The 18,431-nt window shown below is 38.0% G+C and overlaps 2 protein-coding genes across 4 annotated transcripts in view; one reads left to right on the forward strand and one right to left on the reverse strand.

The window, feature by feature from the left end:
• LOC144973773 (CCR4-NOT transcription complex subunit 3-like) overlaps positions 1-10,202 on the reverse strand; it is a 36,205-nt gene extending 26,003 nt beyond the window's left edge. For 2 of the 3 annotated variants that reach the window (XM_078916666.1, XM_078916667.1), the window contains exons 1-4: positions 10,024-10,196; positions 5,957-6,024; positions 3,255-3,329; positions 1,839-1,928 (exon numbers count right to left, since the gene is read on the reverse strand). In XM_078916666.1, the coding sequence (XP_078772792.1) occupies positions 1,839-1,928; positions 3,255-3,329; positions 5,957-6,024; positions 10,024-10,048 (258 nt within the window). In that variant the 5' untranslated portion in view covers positions 10,049-10,196. Of the gene's footprint in view, positions 1-1,838; positions 1,929-3,254; positions 3,330-5,956; positions 6,025-10,023 lie in introns of all 3 variants that reach the window. The other variant, XM_078916665.1, reaches the window with a different exon arrangement.
• A 231-nt stretch (positions 10,203-10,433) lies between these two features.
• Positions 10,434-18,431, forward strand: part of LOC144973775 (centrosomal protein of 131 kDa-like) — a 38,406-nt gene continuing 30,408 nt past the window's right edge. The window contains exon 1 of the mRNA XM_078916671.1: positions 10,434-10,640. The gene's annotated coding sequence lies outside the window, so the exon portion shown is untranslated. The remainder of the gene's footprint in view (positions 10,641-18,431) is intronic.

The following is an 18,431-nucleotide window of genomic DNA, read 5'->3' on the forward strand; positions in this document are numbered from 1 at the left end:
TGTGTTGATCATAACAGTAAACTGATATGATTTATGTCTTTATGTGGTAAAATAACTCATAAAGATAATATTTTATTGACCAGTAAAAACTAAAAACTAATATTGTGTATGATGTCAATATCTCAATTTACTATCAATCTGCCTATAAAGTATGACTTCTTTACAAGATTAAAATCAATCACCCAACAAGGTTACTGGACATGCTACAAATATTGCAGTAACAATCATCAATTACAACTAACACTAACCACTGGTACTGTTAAATTAGATGATTTGCTCAAACAGACGGACATAGTATGTGGACAAAAGAGGATTCAAAATTATGAGGGCATATAGTTTATTCCAAGTAGTAACCTTTTTCTCCGTATTGACCAACTACATTCAAAACGAACACACTGTCGATACAGGTTATATAGAATCATCTCCTTTCCTTCAAGAATACACATTTAGTCATTGTCTTATAGAGTCATCTGATATACCATTGAACTCCAGTCAATCAAATTTAGAGATAAAACAACTGAATAACAATCAGAGTCAAATCAGTACAACACCACAGGCATACCACAGCAAGATCATTTATTTAATTTTTAGGATATCACTGCCATATATATATCTGGACGCTTCAGTCTATAAAAAGTTAACACATTCACTTATGCACAAAAGGAGAACTTGACCTTACATTATATTACTTATTCAACATGCAAGAATACCCTAAACATTGACACCTTTATGACACTATAAAGTCGGCATTTCCTGAGACAACCACACAAAATCAGTACCGTATACATCTTCAAACTATAATGCCTAACAGTAATAAAAAAAAAACAAATTTGACTTGAATCGTAAGGGATTTAAGTATAGAAAAAAGTTATCAAGCCATTAAAAAGTTGGCTTTCAAATGTGCCCAAAACTCATAATATTTAAATCAGTTAAATGCTTAAAAAATAATATTAGTATTATTTTCGTCTAATGGTTTATATTTTATTCCTAAACTGATATTTGGACATAATTCATGGCATGGAATACTATGGGAGAGAAAATAAGGATCTCACCAAGTCATGCCAAATATGAAATTTACAATAAAAAATTCATTTCTTTTAAGGTTTTACTGCCCGGACAACAAAACTTGGCATGTGTCAAGATCATCAATTTTACTTTATAATGATGCTTGTTTCAATCATTTCCTGCCGCTGGGAATTAAATTATTGATATGCAAATTACAACAAATTAATTTCATTGATAGCTCAAAAACCACTAAATTGACACCTCTCTTATGAGCAGTCTTAAGAGGATACATTATTATCAACCATGGCATATGATGAAAGAAACCTTTGCTTTGCTTGTGGTGAGGGAACAATTTTCATATTTGTGTTAGCAACTGAGCAATACCATGAAATATTGCAACAATTAATTACCATCAGCGGCATCACAGATTCCTCCTGACCACTACCTGTTCTTCCCATGAGCTGACCCCACTAATGGGGTCAGGTTGACCTAGCACTGAAATACCGCTCAGAGGGGAAAATGCCACGCAGTGGATGATATGATGAGGTTTTGTAGCGATAATGATGTTGAACTGGTGATGGTTGTAATGATGATAATGTTGTAGTGATAGTGGCAGTGATGATGCTGTAGAGGCAGAGTTTCGACTTTAAAAAGTTGCTGGAGTTATGTTGACACAGTTTCCAACTGAAGAATTTTCATCCAGCAGGAGACAAGATTCTACCAAAAATAAAAAAGACAAAAAAAAAAAAAAAAAGAAAAAAGATTTCGCTGAAAATAGCCCTTTTAACATAATCATATCACAAAATGAAGCCCATACAAGACAAACAACTCACCGTTTCGATCAATTTGCGCTTCTCTAGTAAAGATGACTTGTCTTTGATGTCGCTGTTCGCAAGCCATGTTTTGATCTGGTCACGAAGCCTCTGTAAAACGAAATAGTGATACAGCAAGATATAATCTGAAAGGGTGCCCTTTTTGCTGCTTCATAGAGGGTTAAAAAAGCCGAAGAGATGCCTTAAAAGAAGTTGGAACTCAAAAATACAAAAGACATAACAAACCTGTAAATGAGCTCTATAAAAATGGACTGAAACTCTTCGTAATTCGTGGCGGAAAAATCCAAAGATGTGAAATGAATAGTTAATAGCAAGCTCGCTTGAGCAAAACAATGGCAGAAAACTAATTTGCACAGGAATTAATTAGGAATTACCATTGTTCCTTATAATTAGGTAACTAATCAGTGAAGAAACTAGAAACGGTCAACCAGTTTGTTTACAATGTGAGGCAATTGAGACATGCTTGTAGTAATCATATAACTTTCGATTTGAATGTGTCTACATAACGCACTTCCGACGTTCGCATCTTACTTTTTCATATTATTACTTTCCTCCCGGTAAATGTGGTGAATTTTGGCTTAGATGAAACACATGATATTTATCGCTCAGCGACTCAGTTAAAATTGGCTACCATTGGGATCACGACAGGTTTGGAAAGTGAAAAAATTATTTCAGGAAGGCTGTGTTAAAATACACTGGGCTGTGTTCAGACACGGCAATTCTAAAAAGCATCGCTTAGCCTTAGCAATACATCCATCATTAATATGAACAGCCCATGATCTATGCGTAGCGCTGTGGAACATTCCTAATTATTTTATGGTCATTCGTCTATAATTCATTAATTCTTTCTGTCCTTTGTAAAAATATTTGAATTTGACAAATTGACTGAGAATTTACAGGTGTAAACCCCAAAAAAAAAAAAAAAGGATGAGAGAGAGAGAGAGAGAGAGAGAGAGAGAGAGAGAGAGAGAGAGAGAGAAGGGAAAATATATGCACAGCATGTTCAGAAGAATTGGCATTGACAGTGTTCTTGAGGTCCTACATTTAGAATTTTAAGTAAGGTTCCAATTATTACCTCATCCAGATTTTTTATCCTAAAAATGTATCTTCATACACCAGCAAGTGAATCAAACTTAATGATTTTACCATCAGAATTCTTGTGGTAAAGATATCATGCGTCAAAATTTTATTTCCTTTTTGAAAAGTAAAAAATGCGGGAGAATTAATTTTCCCTCACTCCTACATTTCCTTTTACTTTTACAAAGGATAAGAAGTTCTTTTTTGTTATAAAGTAGTAAAAACCAGTCCTTACCAAAAGCGAAAGTGTATAATAATAGGATAAGGAATACAATGGATTTAAGGTTATGACCAAACATAACCTAATAAAACCGAAATAAATCGAAGAATGGCACAAACCTGCAATTTCTTAATCTCTTTCTTCAGATCACTCTCAAATTTTTCTTTTTGATTGATATTTGCAGCAGACTGCACCTGTAAAATAAAATGAAAATTTTTTTTTCTTCTAAAAACAGTATTCCATAGAACAATCAATTTCAATATGGAAAGAAATCGTTTTATTGTATAACAAAGCCAGTTGACCAAGCAGAATTTTCACAATATTAGAAAGCAAAGAGACCTTAATTGATTTCAAGTTCAAGATTATTTGACCAAATCAAATACATCATGACAAAATGTTTTTCTGCTATATATTATTGTCCTTGAATTATATATAAACATCATACTTTATGCGGGATGAATAACATTACCGAATATAAGTAATTTATTCCAGAATGATCTTGAACTGAAGCCTGCTAAATAAAAAAAAGACTAGAGGTGCCTAAATGAGCCAATATGATGGAGAGAAAGATAAATGATAAATGCGACTCACATATATAAGGGAACAACAGAAAACAATGTTTTGAAGAAGGCCAAAGGCCGGAACATCATTTGTTTTTTGTTGTTCCCTTTGTGCGGCTATCTGGTCTTGTGGTATGACACTCGCTTTCGGATCGGAAGGTCCAGGGTTTTCGTGGATAGCTCACACGGTAGAGCCACGCTCTCACCTGCCAGGCGGAGTTGTCGTACCAATAAGGTCGCAGGTTCAAACCCCACCACCGCCGCGAAAAATTTTTTTATTCTCTATTGTCTTCTGGCACTTTTCTACTCACTTCATATCTTGTTGTTACCAACATAAGTGCCTGCTCCACTCACTTTTCTGAATTAAAAATTCACCCCACACACCGGAGCATACTCAATGTCTCAATCGTTTCTATGTTATATGTTTGTGATGAGAATATTGGCTATTAAGCTTAACTGCTGGTCAAAATTACTTCGCGATGGTGGCGAACGAATCGGCGATCTCAAGAAGTGGGTGAGAGAGGGATCTAGAAATGACTTTGGGTTTGAAACGAATATTTTTGTGTTCGTGGATAGCTCACACGGTAGAGCCACGCTCTCACCTGCCAGGCGGAGTTGTCGTACCAATAAGGTCGCAGGTTCAAACCCCACCACCGCCGCGAAAAAAATTTTTTTATTCTCTATTGTCTTCTGGCACTTTTCTACTCACCTCATATCTTGTTGTTACCAACATAAGTGCCTGCTCCACTCACTTTTCTGAATTAAAAATTCACCCCATACACCGGAGCATACTCAATGTCTCAATCGTTTCTATGTTATATGTTTGTGATGAGAATATTGGCTATTAAGCTTAACTGCTGGTCAAAATTACTTCGCGATGGTGGCGAACGAATCGGCGATCTCAAGAAGTGGGTGAGAGAGGGATCTAGAAATGACTTTGGGTTTGAAACGAATATTTTTGTGTTCGTGGATAGCTCACACGGTAGAGCCACGCTCTCACCTGCCAGGCGGAGTTGTCGTACCAATAAGGTCGCAGGTTCAAACCCCACCACCGCCGCGAAAATTTTTTTTATTCTCTATTGTCTTCTGGCACTTTTCTACTCACTTCATATCTTGTTGTTACCAACATAAGTGCCTGCTCCACTCACTTTTCTGAATTAAAAATTCACCCCATACACCGGAGCATACTCAATGTCTCAATCGTTTCTATGTTATATGTTTGTGATGAGAATATTGGCTATTAAGCTTAACTGCTGGTCAAAATTACTTCGCGATGGTGGCGAACGAATCGGCGATCTCAAGAAGTGGGTGAGAGAGGGATCTAGAAATGACTTTGGGTTTGAAACGAATATTTTTGTGTTCGTGGATAGCTCACACGGTAGAGCCACGCTCTCACCTGCCAGGCGGAGTTGTCGTACCAATAAGGTCGCAGGTTCAAACCCCACCACCGCCGCGAAAATTTTTTTTATTCTCTATTGTCTTCTGGCACTTTTCTACTCACTTCATATCTTGTTGTTACCAACATAAGTGCCTGCTCCACTCACTTTTCTGAATTAAAAATTCACCCCATACACCGGAGCATACTCAATGTCTCAATCGTTTCTATGTTATATGTTTGTGATGAGAATATTGGCTATTAAGCTTAACTGCTGGTCAAAATTACTTCGCGATGGTGGCGAACGAATCGGCGATCTCAAGAAGTGGGTGAGAGAGGGATCTAGAAATGACTTTGGGTTTGAAACGAATATTTTTGTGTTCGTGGATAGCTCACACGGTAGAGCCACGCTCTCACCTGCCAGGCGGAGTTGTCGTACCAATAAGGTCGCAGGTTCAAACCCCACCACCGCCGCGAAAAAAATTTTTTTTTTATTCTCTATTGTCTTCTGGCACTTTTCTACTCACTTCATATCTCAGGGTTTGAAACACCGGCACATAGTTGAGTCCTTGGAGAAGGCTCTTTACTCACATTCTCTAACCGTACTCAGGTGTAAAATGAGTACCTGGCCGTTAACAGCGTTGTCTGTGTCCGAAAAATTGTAGTATCACCTAACAGGAGCCATGTCCCGTCCTACATGTTAAATGTTGCTGTTGACCAGGGACCCCTTGTAAAGTGCTTTCAGCACATTTAATGGATATTGCGCTATATAAAGCTCAATATATGAGTCACATTTATACTCTTCATCTTTCTCTCCATCTGCTAAATAAACATTCCAGATAGTTTAAAAATATTTTTTTTTCATACAAAATCTTTTAAGCTATACCTTCTTCCAGATATCCTCAAAGGTCTCCACACCTTCGTCAACTTTTTTCAGGCATCTGTCAATTTCCGCTGTAATAAAACATAAATATATAAAAAAAAAAGAATTAAAATATTAACAAACTGAATATACATAATATGATCAACCACATAAAAGAAAAACAAACAAAAAAAAAGCCCAAGAACAATTGTGAAAAAAAGCTATTATCGTTCCACAAAACATCCCGCTGATATTTTCTGTTACCATAGTCTGTAGTAAAACATAGACAATGAAGTGAACTGAACCAGACGTGAAATAGCTAATACCACAGAATAACAAAAAAAAAGTTACAAGCCTTTCATTTCAATATTTATAGTGAACCAAATATCTTCCAATGGTATCGGACAGAGAAGTTGTGATGTGACTTTCTACTCTTCCGTTCAAAACTCCCTGGAAGTGTACAGGCTATGTTAGCAGTCCTTCGGAGGACTAATAATGTTAGGACTTCTGTAGTTTCACAGCACGCCTAAAGAGGATATTTCTCTTTATTATTATCGACGGGACCCCCCCCCCCCACTCCCAACTCTAACCAAAGATGCTTTAATAACCCGATGAAACATAATGATCCCCATCACTTGCAATATCAAAACTGATGGGAAACACAGTAAGTAATGATGTCAACCGGAATCATCAACGGCAACCGACTCATAAATTGTTTTTGAAATAAAATAGTAATATTTATTGGACATATAAGATTAAGTAATATAAAAAAAGCGCAGTGAAACCACGGAAGCCCTCCCCTATTAATATTGAATAGGCTACATTGAATCATAAGGTGGCTTAACTATTTTAGTTGCAGGATGTATAGCAGATTATTAGGATTACAGAACATAGAAGTAAGTACTTTGGTAACTGTTCATTTGGCACTCCAGCAGTGAGCTGATAAATGACCTAGTTGTAGATGTGGCTGTGACCCCATTAAAAAAAAATTACTTTGAGTGATGAATCTCAGAAAAAGTTCCATCAAATTTTTGTTTATTGATGGATTCTAATGATTTATGTCTTATTTTCTTCAGGAGGAATTTGTTGGTGTCTATGTTTAAATCAATACCAATTTAGCATATCTTTTGATCGTGGATAAAATAGGGTATAATTTAGCTGTGGATAATTTAAAAAATAAAAATTTGTAAATCAAAATTCCAGTGATGGCATGTGATTTAAAACCTTAACTTTTTAATAAATTAAATTCAGGACAAAGCTGTATACCGCATCCCTGAAATTCGTACCAGCAAATCTTTACTACCGGAAATGCAACAATTTTAGGTCACAAAGTCCGTCAGTAAATAACAAAGGCAAATAGAAGAACATTTTTCAGCCTTTAAACTAACAGAACTTTTCTTCTGCTTATCTGATGTTCACAAATTTAGTATTATTAGAATCGTGCTGAAAAGCACTTTATAATGATATAGGTTTCACTGAGCTCAACCCAATTTGATAAATTTTTTTTTGTTACCAAAGTAGGTAGGTACCTAATAAAAGAGAGAAATTTTTTTCGACCAGCATTTATCTAGTCTAGAATGAAATAGAACACCATTCTGCAATTAGATGATGGGCTAAATCTGTGTCACAACTCTCCCATTCACCTTTGTGACCGCTAGTTATCGTCTGTGAGCTGCATGCTAATAAACATGACTTGGTTAAATTGAGATATCTTGGGTGTTTATTTACAGAATTTGATAAATTAAACACCAAATTAAAGAGAATTGAACGCTCTATCATTTGGTACAATTATCGTTTCCCTCCTTAAATTCATTTAGAAGATATTGTAATGGAAAGATAGCTTAATATAGTGGGAAAGAAAATTAAGCCGTATATCATCATTCATGAAAGAATTCCCTTGAAACATAAATAATCATAAAATTCAACCATTTTCCTTTCCAAATATACCATTTTCAACTATCAAAACTGCTCCCCTGATACCCTTTGAGCGTTCCATAAAATCAAACTATTTCAAAATCTACCAAAGTAACGCCATTTCAGCTTGGACTACCGTGGTCAGCGTCGTTCATTGGCTCCTACTCCTAGCCTTGTGACGTCAGAGTGTTTCAGGGGAATCCCCTTTCGTTTTTTCAGTCAGCTGGAGACCAGTTTCAGGCTGATTCCTATAGTAATTTTTGGGGTGTTTTTAAGGTATAAAAAATTGAATAACTCTGCTTCTATATAACCTAGAGTCAAAATTCAAACGGTTTTATCAATGGGATAGTATACTGCATCACAGTAAACCAGATTTTATATTGTCATTTGAACACTGAAATTTTCATTTAAGTGCGTATTAGAAGATTAATTGAACAAGGTGTGTATCCAGACTTCCAGAAAGAGTGGTTTTACACTTTCAATGAGAATGGAACAAGTTTTATGACATCGCACTTTATGAATGCATAGAAACTGCAATACAATAGGTTTTTTCAGAATGTCTCGCATCTGTCAAATTAATTGTTAAATACACGAAAAGTTTTAGTGTTTTCCTATTGATTCCGCATGATAAAATCACAATAATTAGGGCAATAATTATGATAAGTAAAGCTAAAGTATTTTTTAAATTTGTGTCGTATTCGTATATATGATTGGCCTTCATCATATAATAATACTACAATTCACGACTTAATCTTTTTTTAATTAGTGTCCGACTTAAGATTGTGGAACAAACTGTAAAAATATTTCGAATTTTGGCGAGGTTGATTTATTTGGATAGGTTAGGCCGGTTAGGTTATTATATTCTTAGTCAGTTTAGTAATGTAAGGATCTTACTCTTACATTACTAATTACTACTTTATCGATGAGTATGAGGTGGTGGTGGGTAGATACAAATACAGCACTTCTCCGAGTTCGATCAGTAACAAATAAAAGTAAGCTAAGCAGATGAGGATATCAAAAAGATGACTGTACTGTATTGTAAACTGCAACTGAAATTGAACTTGATAAACAGTAACTGTACTGTAACAGTAACTTTTTATTCTCTATTGTCTTCTGGCACTTTTCTACTCACTTCATATCTTGTTGTTACCAACATTAGTGCTGCTCCACTCACTTTTGAATTAAAAATTCACCATACACCGGAGCATACTCATGTCTCAATCGTTTCTTGTTAATTTTGTGATGAATATGGCTATTAAGCTTAACTGCTGGTCAAATTACTTCGCGATGGTGTGAACGAATCGGCGATCTAATAATGGGTGAAGAGGGATCTAGAATGACTTGGTTTGAACGAATATTTTAGTGTTCGGGTAGCTCACACGGTAGCCACGCTATACTGCAGCGGAGTTCGTACCATAAGGTCGCAGGTTCAAACCACCACCGCCGCGAAAATTTTATTTCTATTGTCTTCTGGCACTTCTACTCACTTCATATCTTGTTGTACAATTAGTGCTGCTCACTCACTTTCTGAATTAAAATTCACCCATACACGGAGCATACTCAATGTCTCAATCGTTTCTATGTTATATGTTGTGATGAGAATATTGGCTATTAAGCTTAACTGCTGGTCAAATTATTGCGATGTGTGAACGAATCGGCGATCTCATAAGTGGTGAGAGAGGGATCTAGAATGACTTGGTTTGAACGATATTTTAGTGTCGTGGATAGCTCACACGTAAGCCACGCTCTCACTGCAGGCGAGTTGTGTACCAAAGTCGCAGTTCAAACCCACCACCGCCGCGAAAAAAATTTTTATTCTCTATTGTCTTCTGGCACTTTTCTATTCACTTCATATCTTGTTGTAACAGTAACTCAGTATCAGTGATCAGTGTGCCGATTTGTACAGGAGTGGAAATATTGAGCAATGAAACGGGAAAATGTTGATGCCAGGAAGAGATGGACTTTGACAACCATGCATTAGTATAAAGAGTAAGCATTTTTGAGGGGGTCTGTTTTCAAGTGAACTCAAAAAGCAAAGTAGCTGCTGTGTTCATAGCTCAGGTAGGGAATTTATTCCTCGAGTATTGAGGAGGGGGTGGGGGGTATAAACAGTAGACCTGGAACAATGAAATTGCTTTCGCTTTGGTGCGTTAGACAAAGAATACAAGCTTATTTACCTTGCAACTTTCGCCTGTCAGCCATGCCTTTGATATTTTTTAATGTAAAACGACTCTCTCATGCCATGAGACGGCCTAAAAGGTTTCAAAAAGTATGCAGTATATCTACGGATCTTTGACACTTCTTTTCTAGATAATTTACAAGAAGCAATATGGCGCTTCCTAATCACAGCAAATATATCAATACGCAGGCTAAGAAATTCGCGATTCAGTAATATAGTTCTTTCCTAGAGATTCACCTATTCTTTAAAAAAACAATTAAATCGATATTTGACTCTATACTATTAAAATATATACTTTCGAGTTTTAAGTTAATAGTTAAACGAAACATTTTCTGTTTAAAAGAATTTATTAATAAAAATCATTGTTCATTGACACCGGAAGTATTTTATAGTTCTAACCCTGTGCGCATGCATTTTTCATTGTTTACATGCAGTGACGGCTATGATCGCAATTCTCTACATTCTTTTCTTGAATTCCAGTTAAAAATTCAATATATTGTGCATTTTCCTCTCATCGGAGACAGAGAGACAGAAACTCTAAGAGACTGTGTTCTTTTGAATAAATCATAATTGCTAATGCCCTCTTGATATGTGATGTAGACTAACGTAACTAAGGTAATCAACCGCTCCAATTCCATTCTAATGAAACCAAAAAAACACAATGATGATTTTACATCTTTACTTAGAACTCTGTGTGGTTCAGCAATGACTGATGGCTGTATTTTGGCTTGGATTCTATCTGTTAGAAGCCCATTGCATATATGCATGTTATTTGCTTAGATGAATACACATACCTGGATACCTGGATACCTCTGTATAGAGCTTTTAGACTTGGTGTAGTCTCCTTCGCTCCTCCTCATCTATTAATGATTGGACCAATTTTTATAATTGAACTTGTTTCCTAGGGTGTTGCTTATCTCCAACTCTGCTTTGAATTTATTCAAATTTTTTGCTGATACTGTGGTTTCTTGTAGTTTATTCCAGTTATTTACAATTCTAGATGAAAAAAAGTTCCTTCTTTCATTTGTTTTAAAACGTTCTTTTTTCAGTTTCTTGCTGTTTCCTCGTGTCTGAATGTTCTTGTTTGGTTTAAGGAATCCTGCCTCTACCCTGTCTATTCCCTTTACTATTTTATATGTTTGGATCATATCTCCCCTTCTTCTCCTGTAATCTAAGGTCGGGAGATTTAATTCTTTCAATCTCTCACAGTATGTTTTGTCTTTCAGGTGTGTGATGAGTTTTGTTGATCTCCTTTGCACTCTTTCCAAACAGTCTTTGTTCTCCCTCAAACTTCGGATACCATATGCAGTTAGCATATTCCAGCTTTGATCTAACCATTGTCTTGTAGATGGTAGTCATGTGTTTTGTTTTCAGATTCTTTAAATTTCTTTTCACTATTCCGAGTGTTTTACTAGCCTTAGATTGAACATCTTTAATTTGCTTCTTGAAGTTTAACTTCCTATCAATAAATACTCCTAGGTCTTTTTCCCCACTGGATTTCTGCAGGGGTTTTTCTTTCATTATATAGTTTGCTTCTCTGTTGTTTTTTCCTGGGTGAAGAACTGCACATTTATCTACATTGAACTCCATCTGCCATATTTCGGACCATTCTTCAAGCTTTTTCAAATCTTGTTGTAAGGTGTTTCTTTCTTCTTCTGTATTAGCTACTCCATAGAGCTTAGTATCATCGGCAAAGATTTTACATTTAGATGATAGATTGTCTGGCAAGTCATTGATATAAATCAGGAAGAGAACTGGTCCCAGTACACTTCCTTGTGGAACTCCACTTGTTACCAGTCTCTCTGTTGATGCTGTTCCATTCACTATCACTTTTTGTCTTCTATCTTTGAGGAAATCTCGGACCCATTTGACTGTCTGATCATTAATTTGATACTGTTCCAATTTCCTGATTAATAAGTGATATCTAACACAAGATGAAAGCAAATAGTGCACAAATGCCAAATCCAGCTTTTTTAATGGATTGATGAAATGTAATGTAAGTAAATTTTTCACACTTTGAACTGAAACGTCAAACTGACAATTCGCCTTCTTTTTTCAACCTGCAAGAAACTTGTTAATCATCATATCGGTACATAGTCCACCAACCATTACAATTTTCACTACCTACATACATACCGCCATTTACAAGAACAGACACCCAGACACATCAAATTCAAATAATAGACTCTAGTCTAGCCCTACAAATAGACGTCTAGATGCATCTTTTCCCCACGAACAGTAAATGACTGGAACTGGAATATCCTGCCACCAAACAAAACGGACGTTGATTGCTTGGAAACTTTCAATACCGTTTTGAATGCACTCGCTGGTCAAATTAATATGTGACTGTTCCCTGGTTTGGTTAGAGTTATTAGAGGCTGTCGTTATTCTCAGATATGTCTGCCAATAAAGAAAACTGATTATTGGCAGACACCTGTCTGGCAATAATAAAATACCTGGACTTTTGATTATTGGCAGACCCTGTCGGCCGGTTTCTTCCGGTTTTACAATCTAAAGCGCATTTATAATTGTACAAAACATTCTGGTCAGACCAAAATTTGTCTAGTCTGCTCTTGAAGCTATTTAGGGTTTTTCATTCACAACAGTTGGCAGAAAGATTTTATGCAAAATGCCATACTAGGCTTGAAAAATACTAAAAATTCTGAAAAAATGCCAGTGGTTATTTGTGTCCCAAATCAGTTAATAAGTGATATCTAACACGAGATGAAAGCAAATAGTGCACAAATGCCAAATCCAGCTTTTTTAATGGATTGATGAAATGTAATGTAAGTAAATTTTTCACACTTTGAACTGAAACGTCAAACTGACAATTCGCCTTCTTTTTTCAACCTGCAAGAAACTTGTTAATCATCATATCGGTTCATAGTCCACCAACCATTACAATTTTCACTACCTACCTACCTGTTAACTTTGTTGATCTTCATTTGTTTCTATAATTTGTTCTGACCACAATTTTGGGGATATTGATTGATGGCTGGGAATTTGTTTATTTCGCGGATGAATCCCTAGGCCTAAGTGTTGTTCGCCCCAAAGCCGACCACACCTGTTTTTTTCCCTGTATTCTTCATACAAAACAATACAATTTATTATCACACTTCCACAAAACTAGATCCAACAACATATTATTAGAATCAGAGATGAAAATAACTATCAAAACAAGGAAGCAAAGATGGTGGAAAATTATCTAGTTTATAATATTATATGAATTTTAATATACACCGATATCGGTGTGGATAGACAGCTCAGTGTGTGAGACTATCGTTCATTTTTATTCCTTTTAGCTGCATAGGTTCGAATCCGATAACTCCTTTTTTTTTGAGCGAGTTTATTCTTTTCTCCTTTTTTGTTTGGCCTTGTTCCGTTTCTGAGCATGATTTTCTTAAAATTGTTTTTATTTTTAATTTAAAATGTTTGCCTCTCTCTCTGACCATTTGTTCGCTCTCTGAATATTTTTTGTTTGTTTGCTTTTTAATTATTTATTCTTTTTAGAATATCCTTTTTATTGGAGTGGGGACGAATATGACAATTTGCTAGAAACGAACCAAAAGAGAGAGAAAGAAAAATATATATTTTTAAAAAAGGGTGGGGGGGGGGGGGGGGGGGGGGGGGGGGGGGGTGGATGGGACCTTTATCATTTGCAACGCTCTCGAGAAAAAAGACAAAGAAAGAAAAAAGGGGAACGTGGATTTGAAACACACAGCCTCGATTCCGACAAGCCTTCTAAGGCAGACGATTTAACATTCGGCCATGACACCCACATGAATGTCGACGCATATTATGTATATATATATAGTAACCTACTATCCATTGACTGATTTATTGTTAGTTAATTTTATGTTTTTATTGATACTTCATTAAATTTACTTATTTCTATGTGCATTTCGAAACTTTCCATATCATCACCAAATACAATTATCACTATTACCACCACCATAAATAAAAATCCTTTATAATCTATTTTCTTGTGAATTTAAAGAAGTAAATTAAAATGGAGTCAGTTATGGGTTTGGCATTTGTACAGTTATACAAGTCGTCAATGGACATTATCTGCTGCATTTCACTACTTACTGTTTTTATTTGCTTGTCATCATGTTGAACTGGTTTACTACATAATGTAATCATTACATCTTGAATTTTGATATACATTTCACTCCTCTTAATCGTTCATCGGTTAATCACACATCCGCTTATACGCTACACATTCCCGAAAACAGATTTTTTTCTGTATAATCTCTCCGCTTAATCGCTACAACTTGTTTGGAGTGACAACCAACAGCCATATGAAATCAACAATTCTGTTTCCATTCCACACAACTTCTCGGCCAAAGCATTCGATCAATTCGTAACAATGGACAACATCAGGGGTAAACTGACATCTCAGGAACCACTGGAGTCCGTTCAGCCACACAAAAGATAATGCCTAGATAACGAAGATGAGGATGAGTCATCGGAAACATAAAACTTGACATGGGATACAAACTACTCATCCAAGAAGGACACTTGACAGATGATCTATATTGGCCAGGGCTGGCGAGTCGGAGTCGGTAGGAGTCGGTTGTTTGAGGGTGGAGCCGGATTTGGAGTCGGAGTCGGTTTTAGAAGTCCCGACTCCGACTCCTTACCACTTTCAGACATTGCATTTTTATGGGTGTGTCTTTTTTACGAAACCCGCCGAAACCCTGCGAAACCAGACGAATCCCGACAAAGTTATGGGAAGTAGGTGGCAGTGGGGAGTTAACCTAGAACTCAGGGAAGTGTGCACCATTGGGGAGTGAACCTGGGACTGGGTTTCGGCGGGTTTCGTAAAAAAGAACTAGTGCTTTTTTACGAAACCCGCCGAAACCCGACAATATCCAGCAACGTTATGGGAAGTAGACAACTGTGGGGAGTGAACCCGAGACTCAGGGAAGTGTACACCAGTCGGGACTATAGGAGTTGGGTACCAGAGGAGAATGAACCTGACACTATAGAAGGTGGGCGCCAGTGGGGAGTGAACCTGGGAGTCAGGGAATTGCACACCAGTGGGGAGTTAACCTGGGACTGTGGAAAAAGGATATCAGTCGGAAATAAACCTGGAACTAAAGGGAGATGGATACCATTGAAAGTTGAAGCTGGATATGGGAGTTGAGTACCAGAGGAGAATGAACCTGACACTATAGGAGATGGGCGCCAGTGTGGAGTGAACCTGGGACTCAGGGAAGTGCACACCAATTGGGAGTTAACCTGGGACTGTGGGAGATGGATAACTGTGGGTATCCGAGCCGAACTATAGGAGTTGGGTACCAGAGGAGAATGAACCTGACACTATAGAAGGTGGGCGCCAGTGGGGAGTGAACCTGGGAATCAGGGAATTGCACACCAGTGGGGAGTTAACCTGTGAATATCTAAAAAAGGATATCAGTGGGAAATAAATCCGGCTTCAACTCCCAATGGTATCCATCTCCCTTTAGTCCCAGATTTATTTCCTACTGATATCCTTTATACATATTCCCAGGTTAACTCCCCATTGGTGTGCAATTCCCTGAGTCCCAGGTTCACTCTCCACTGGCGCCCACCTCCTATTGTGTCAGGTTCATTCTCCTCTGGTACCATACTTTCATATTCGGCTTCAACTTTCAATGGTATCCGTGTCCCTTTAGTCCAAGGTTTATTTCCCACTGATATCCTGTTTACATAATCCCAGGTTCACTCCCCACTGGCGCCCACCTCCTATAGTGTCAGGTTCATTCTCATCTGGTACCCAACTCTCATATCCGGCTTCAACTTTCAATGGTATCCATCTCCATTTAGTCCCAGGTTTATTTCACACTAATATCCTGTTTACATAGTCCCAGGTTCACTCCCCACTGGCGCCCACCTCCTATAGTGTCAGGTTCATTCTCCTCTGGTACCAAACTCTCATACCCGGCTTCAACTTTCAATGGTATTCATCTCCCTTTAGTCCCAGGTTTATTTCCGACTGATATCCTTTTTACATAGTCCCAGGTTCACTCCCCACTGGCGCCCGCCTCCTATAGTGTCAGGTTTCTCTCTCCCCTGGCACCCAACTCCCAAATCCGGCTTCAACTCCCAATGGTATCCATCTCCCTTTAGTCCCAGATTTATTTCCTACTGATATCCTTTTTACATAGTCCCAGGTTCACTCCCCACCGGCGCCCACCCCCTATAGTGTCAGGTTCATTCTCCTCTGGTACCAAGCTCTCAAATCCGGCTTCAACTATCAATGGTATCCATCTCCCTTTAGTCCCAGGTTTATTTCCCACTGATATCCTGTTTACATAGTCCCAGGTTCACTCCACACTGGCGCCCATCTCCTATAGTGTCAGGTTCATTCTCCTCTGGTACTCAACTCCCATATCCGGCTTCAACTTTCAATGGTATCCATCTCCCTTTAGTTCCAGGTTTATTTCCTACTGATATCCTTTTTCCACAGTCCCAGGTTAACTCCCCACTGGTGTCACCCCCTGACTCCCAGGTTCACTCCCCACTGGCGCCCACCTTCTATAGTGTCAGGTTCATTCTCCTCTGGTATCCAACTCCTATAGTTCGGCTCGGATACCCACAGTCCCAGGTTAACTCCAAATTGGTGAGCACTTCCCTGAGTCCCAGGTTCACTCCACACTTGCGCCCATCTCCTATAGTGTCAGGTTCATTCTCCTCTGGTACTCAACTCCCATATCCAACTATCAACTTTCTATGGTATCCATCTCCCTTTAGTTCCAGGTTTATTTCCGACTGATATCCTTTTTACACAGTCCCAGGTTCACTCCCCACTGGTGTACACCGCCCTGATTCCCAGGATCACCCCCCACTGTTGCCAAACTCCCATAACTTTGCCGGATATTGTCGGTTTTCGGCGGTTTCGGCGGGTTTCGTAATAAACACTAATTCTTTTTTAAGAAACCCGCCGAAACCGGCCGATAACCTTCGTCTCAGGTTCACTCCCTACTGATGTACACTTCCCTGAGTCTCGGGTTCACTCCCCACAGTTGTCTACTTCCCATAACTTTGCTGGATATTGTCGGGTTTCGGCGGGTTTCGTAATAAAGCACTAATTCTTTTTTACGAAACCCGCCGAAACCGGCCGATAACCTTAGTCTCAGGTTCACTCCCGACTGATGTACACTTCCCTGAGTGTCGGGTTCACTCCCCACAGTTGTCTACTTCCCATAACGTTGCTGGATATTGTCGGGTTTCGGCGGGTTTCGTAAAAAAGCACTAGTTCTTTTTTACGAAACCTGCCGAAACCCAGTCCCAGGTTCACTCCCCAATGGTGTACACTTCCCTGAGTTCTAGGTTCACTCCCCACTGCCACCTACTTCCCATAACTTTGTCGGGATTCGGCAGGTTGCGCAGGGTTTCGTAAAAAAGACGCCGCATTTTTATATCATTCAATGTGTAATATATTGGATACTAGATATAGATAGTATCCAGGCCTATAGAATTTGAAAAAAATTACATTGGTATTAGCTAAAGGTGAACTATGCTTCCAAAACCCCCTTTCCTCCCCAACCTTCATGCTCTCGTGCTGTACATTTAAGTTGGCATCAATGCCAATCACCCCGTACCTGACTAGAGGGAGGGGTGGGGATGCTGACTCTTCAATGTTAAAGTTAGGTTATTAGAAAGTGGGATAACCATAAGACCATAAGAAGTGACTTTATTTTAGTATAAATGGTTTCAGTTTCAATATTGTCTTAATTTCACTTTTCCTCTTTTTGTTGGTCTTAATGACAGTTTTATTCAATCTGTTTCAGTTTCCTTTTTGTCTAGTTTCAGTTCCTTTTTTGCCCTAGTTTCAAATATGAAGCGGCTTGTATTGTTATAATACATATACTGGGGAAAAGCTAAAAGTAGCTGCGAGTGTTGGTTGCATATTATTACCTATTAATACTATGCTTGAGGAGTCGGGAGGTCGGAGTCGGAGTCGGTTTAAAAATAACCGACTCCGCCAGCCCTGATATTGGCGAGATTGGAGATAAAGGTTTATAAACAGCTTGCACAGAATAGAAACCAATCAACGCTTTGCAATTACTGTTCTAACAATCAATAATGTCACATTTTGTTGTCGAGAAGACATAAAAAAGAAAAGATTAAAAAGAAGAATTAAATAAAAAAACAAACATTCTATTGAGGTCATGTCTAGAGTGTGATGGTCCCAAGCCCGTAGAAAACTCAGAAGTGAAGGTCCTACATAAATGGCACATGAAAGCTGGTGCTTAGATGCTATTTTGAGCATCTCTGCTTAATCTCACACTCCGCTTAATCAACACACTATCCTGAACTCCCGAGGGTGTGCGATTAAGCAGAGTCAATTGTATTATCTGTGTGATTTATATAACTTGCTTAACTCATTGTACTATTTACAGTAGCAATTCAGTATCA

The sequence above is a fragment of the Berghia stephanieae genome, chromosome 5 (genome assembly GCF_034508935.2).
Source record: "Berghia stephanieae isolate SIO BIC M18660-M18661 chromosome 5, UCSD_Bste_1.3, whole genome shotgun sequence".
Classification (NCBI taxonomy): Eukaryota; Metazoa; Mollusca; class Gastropoda; order Nudibranchia; family Aeolidiidae; genus Berghia; species Berghia stephanieae.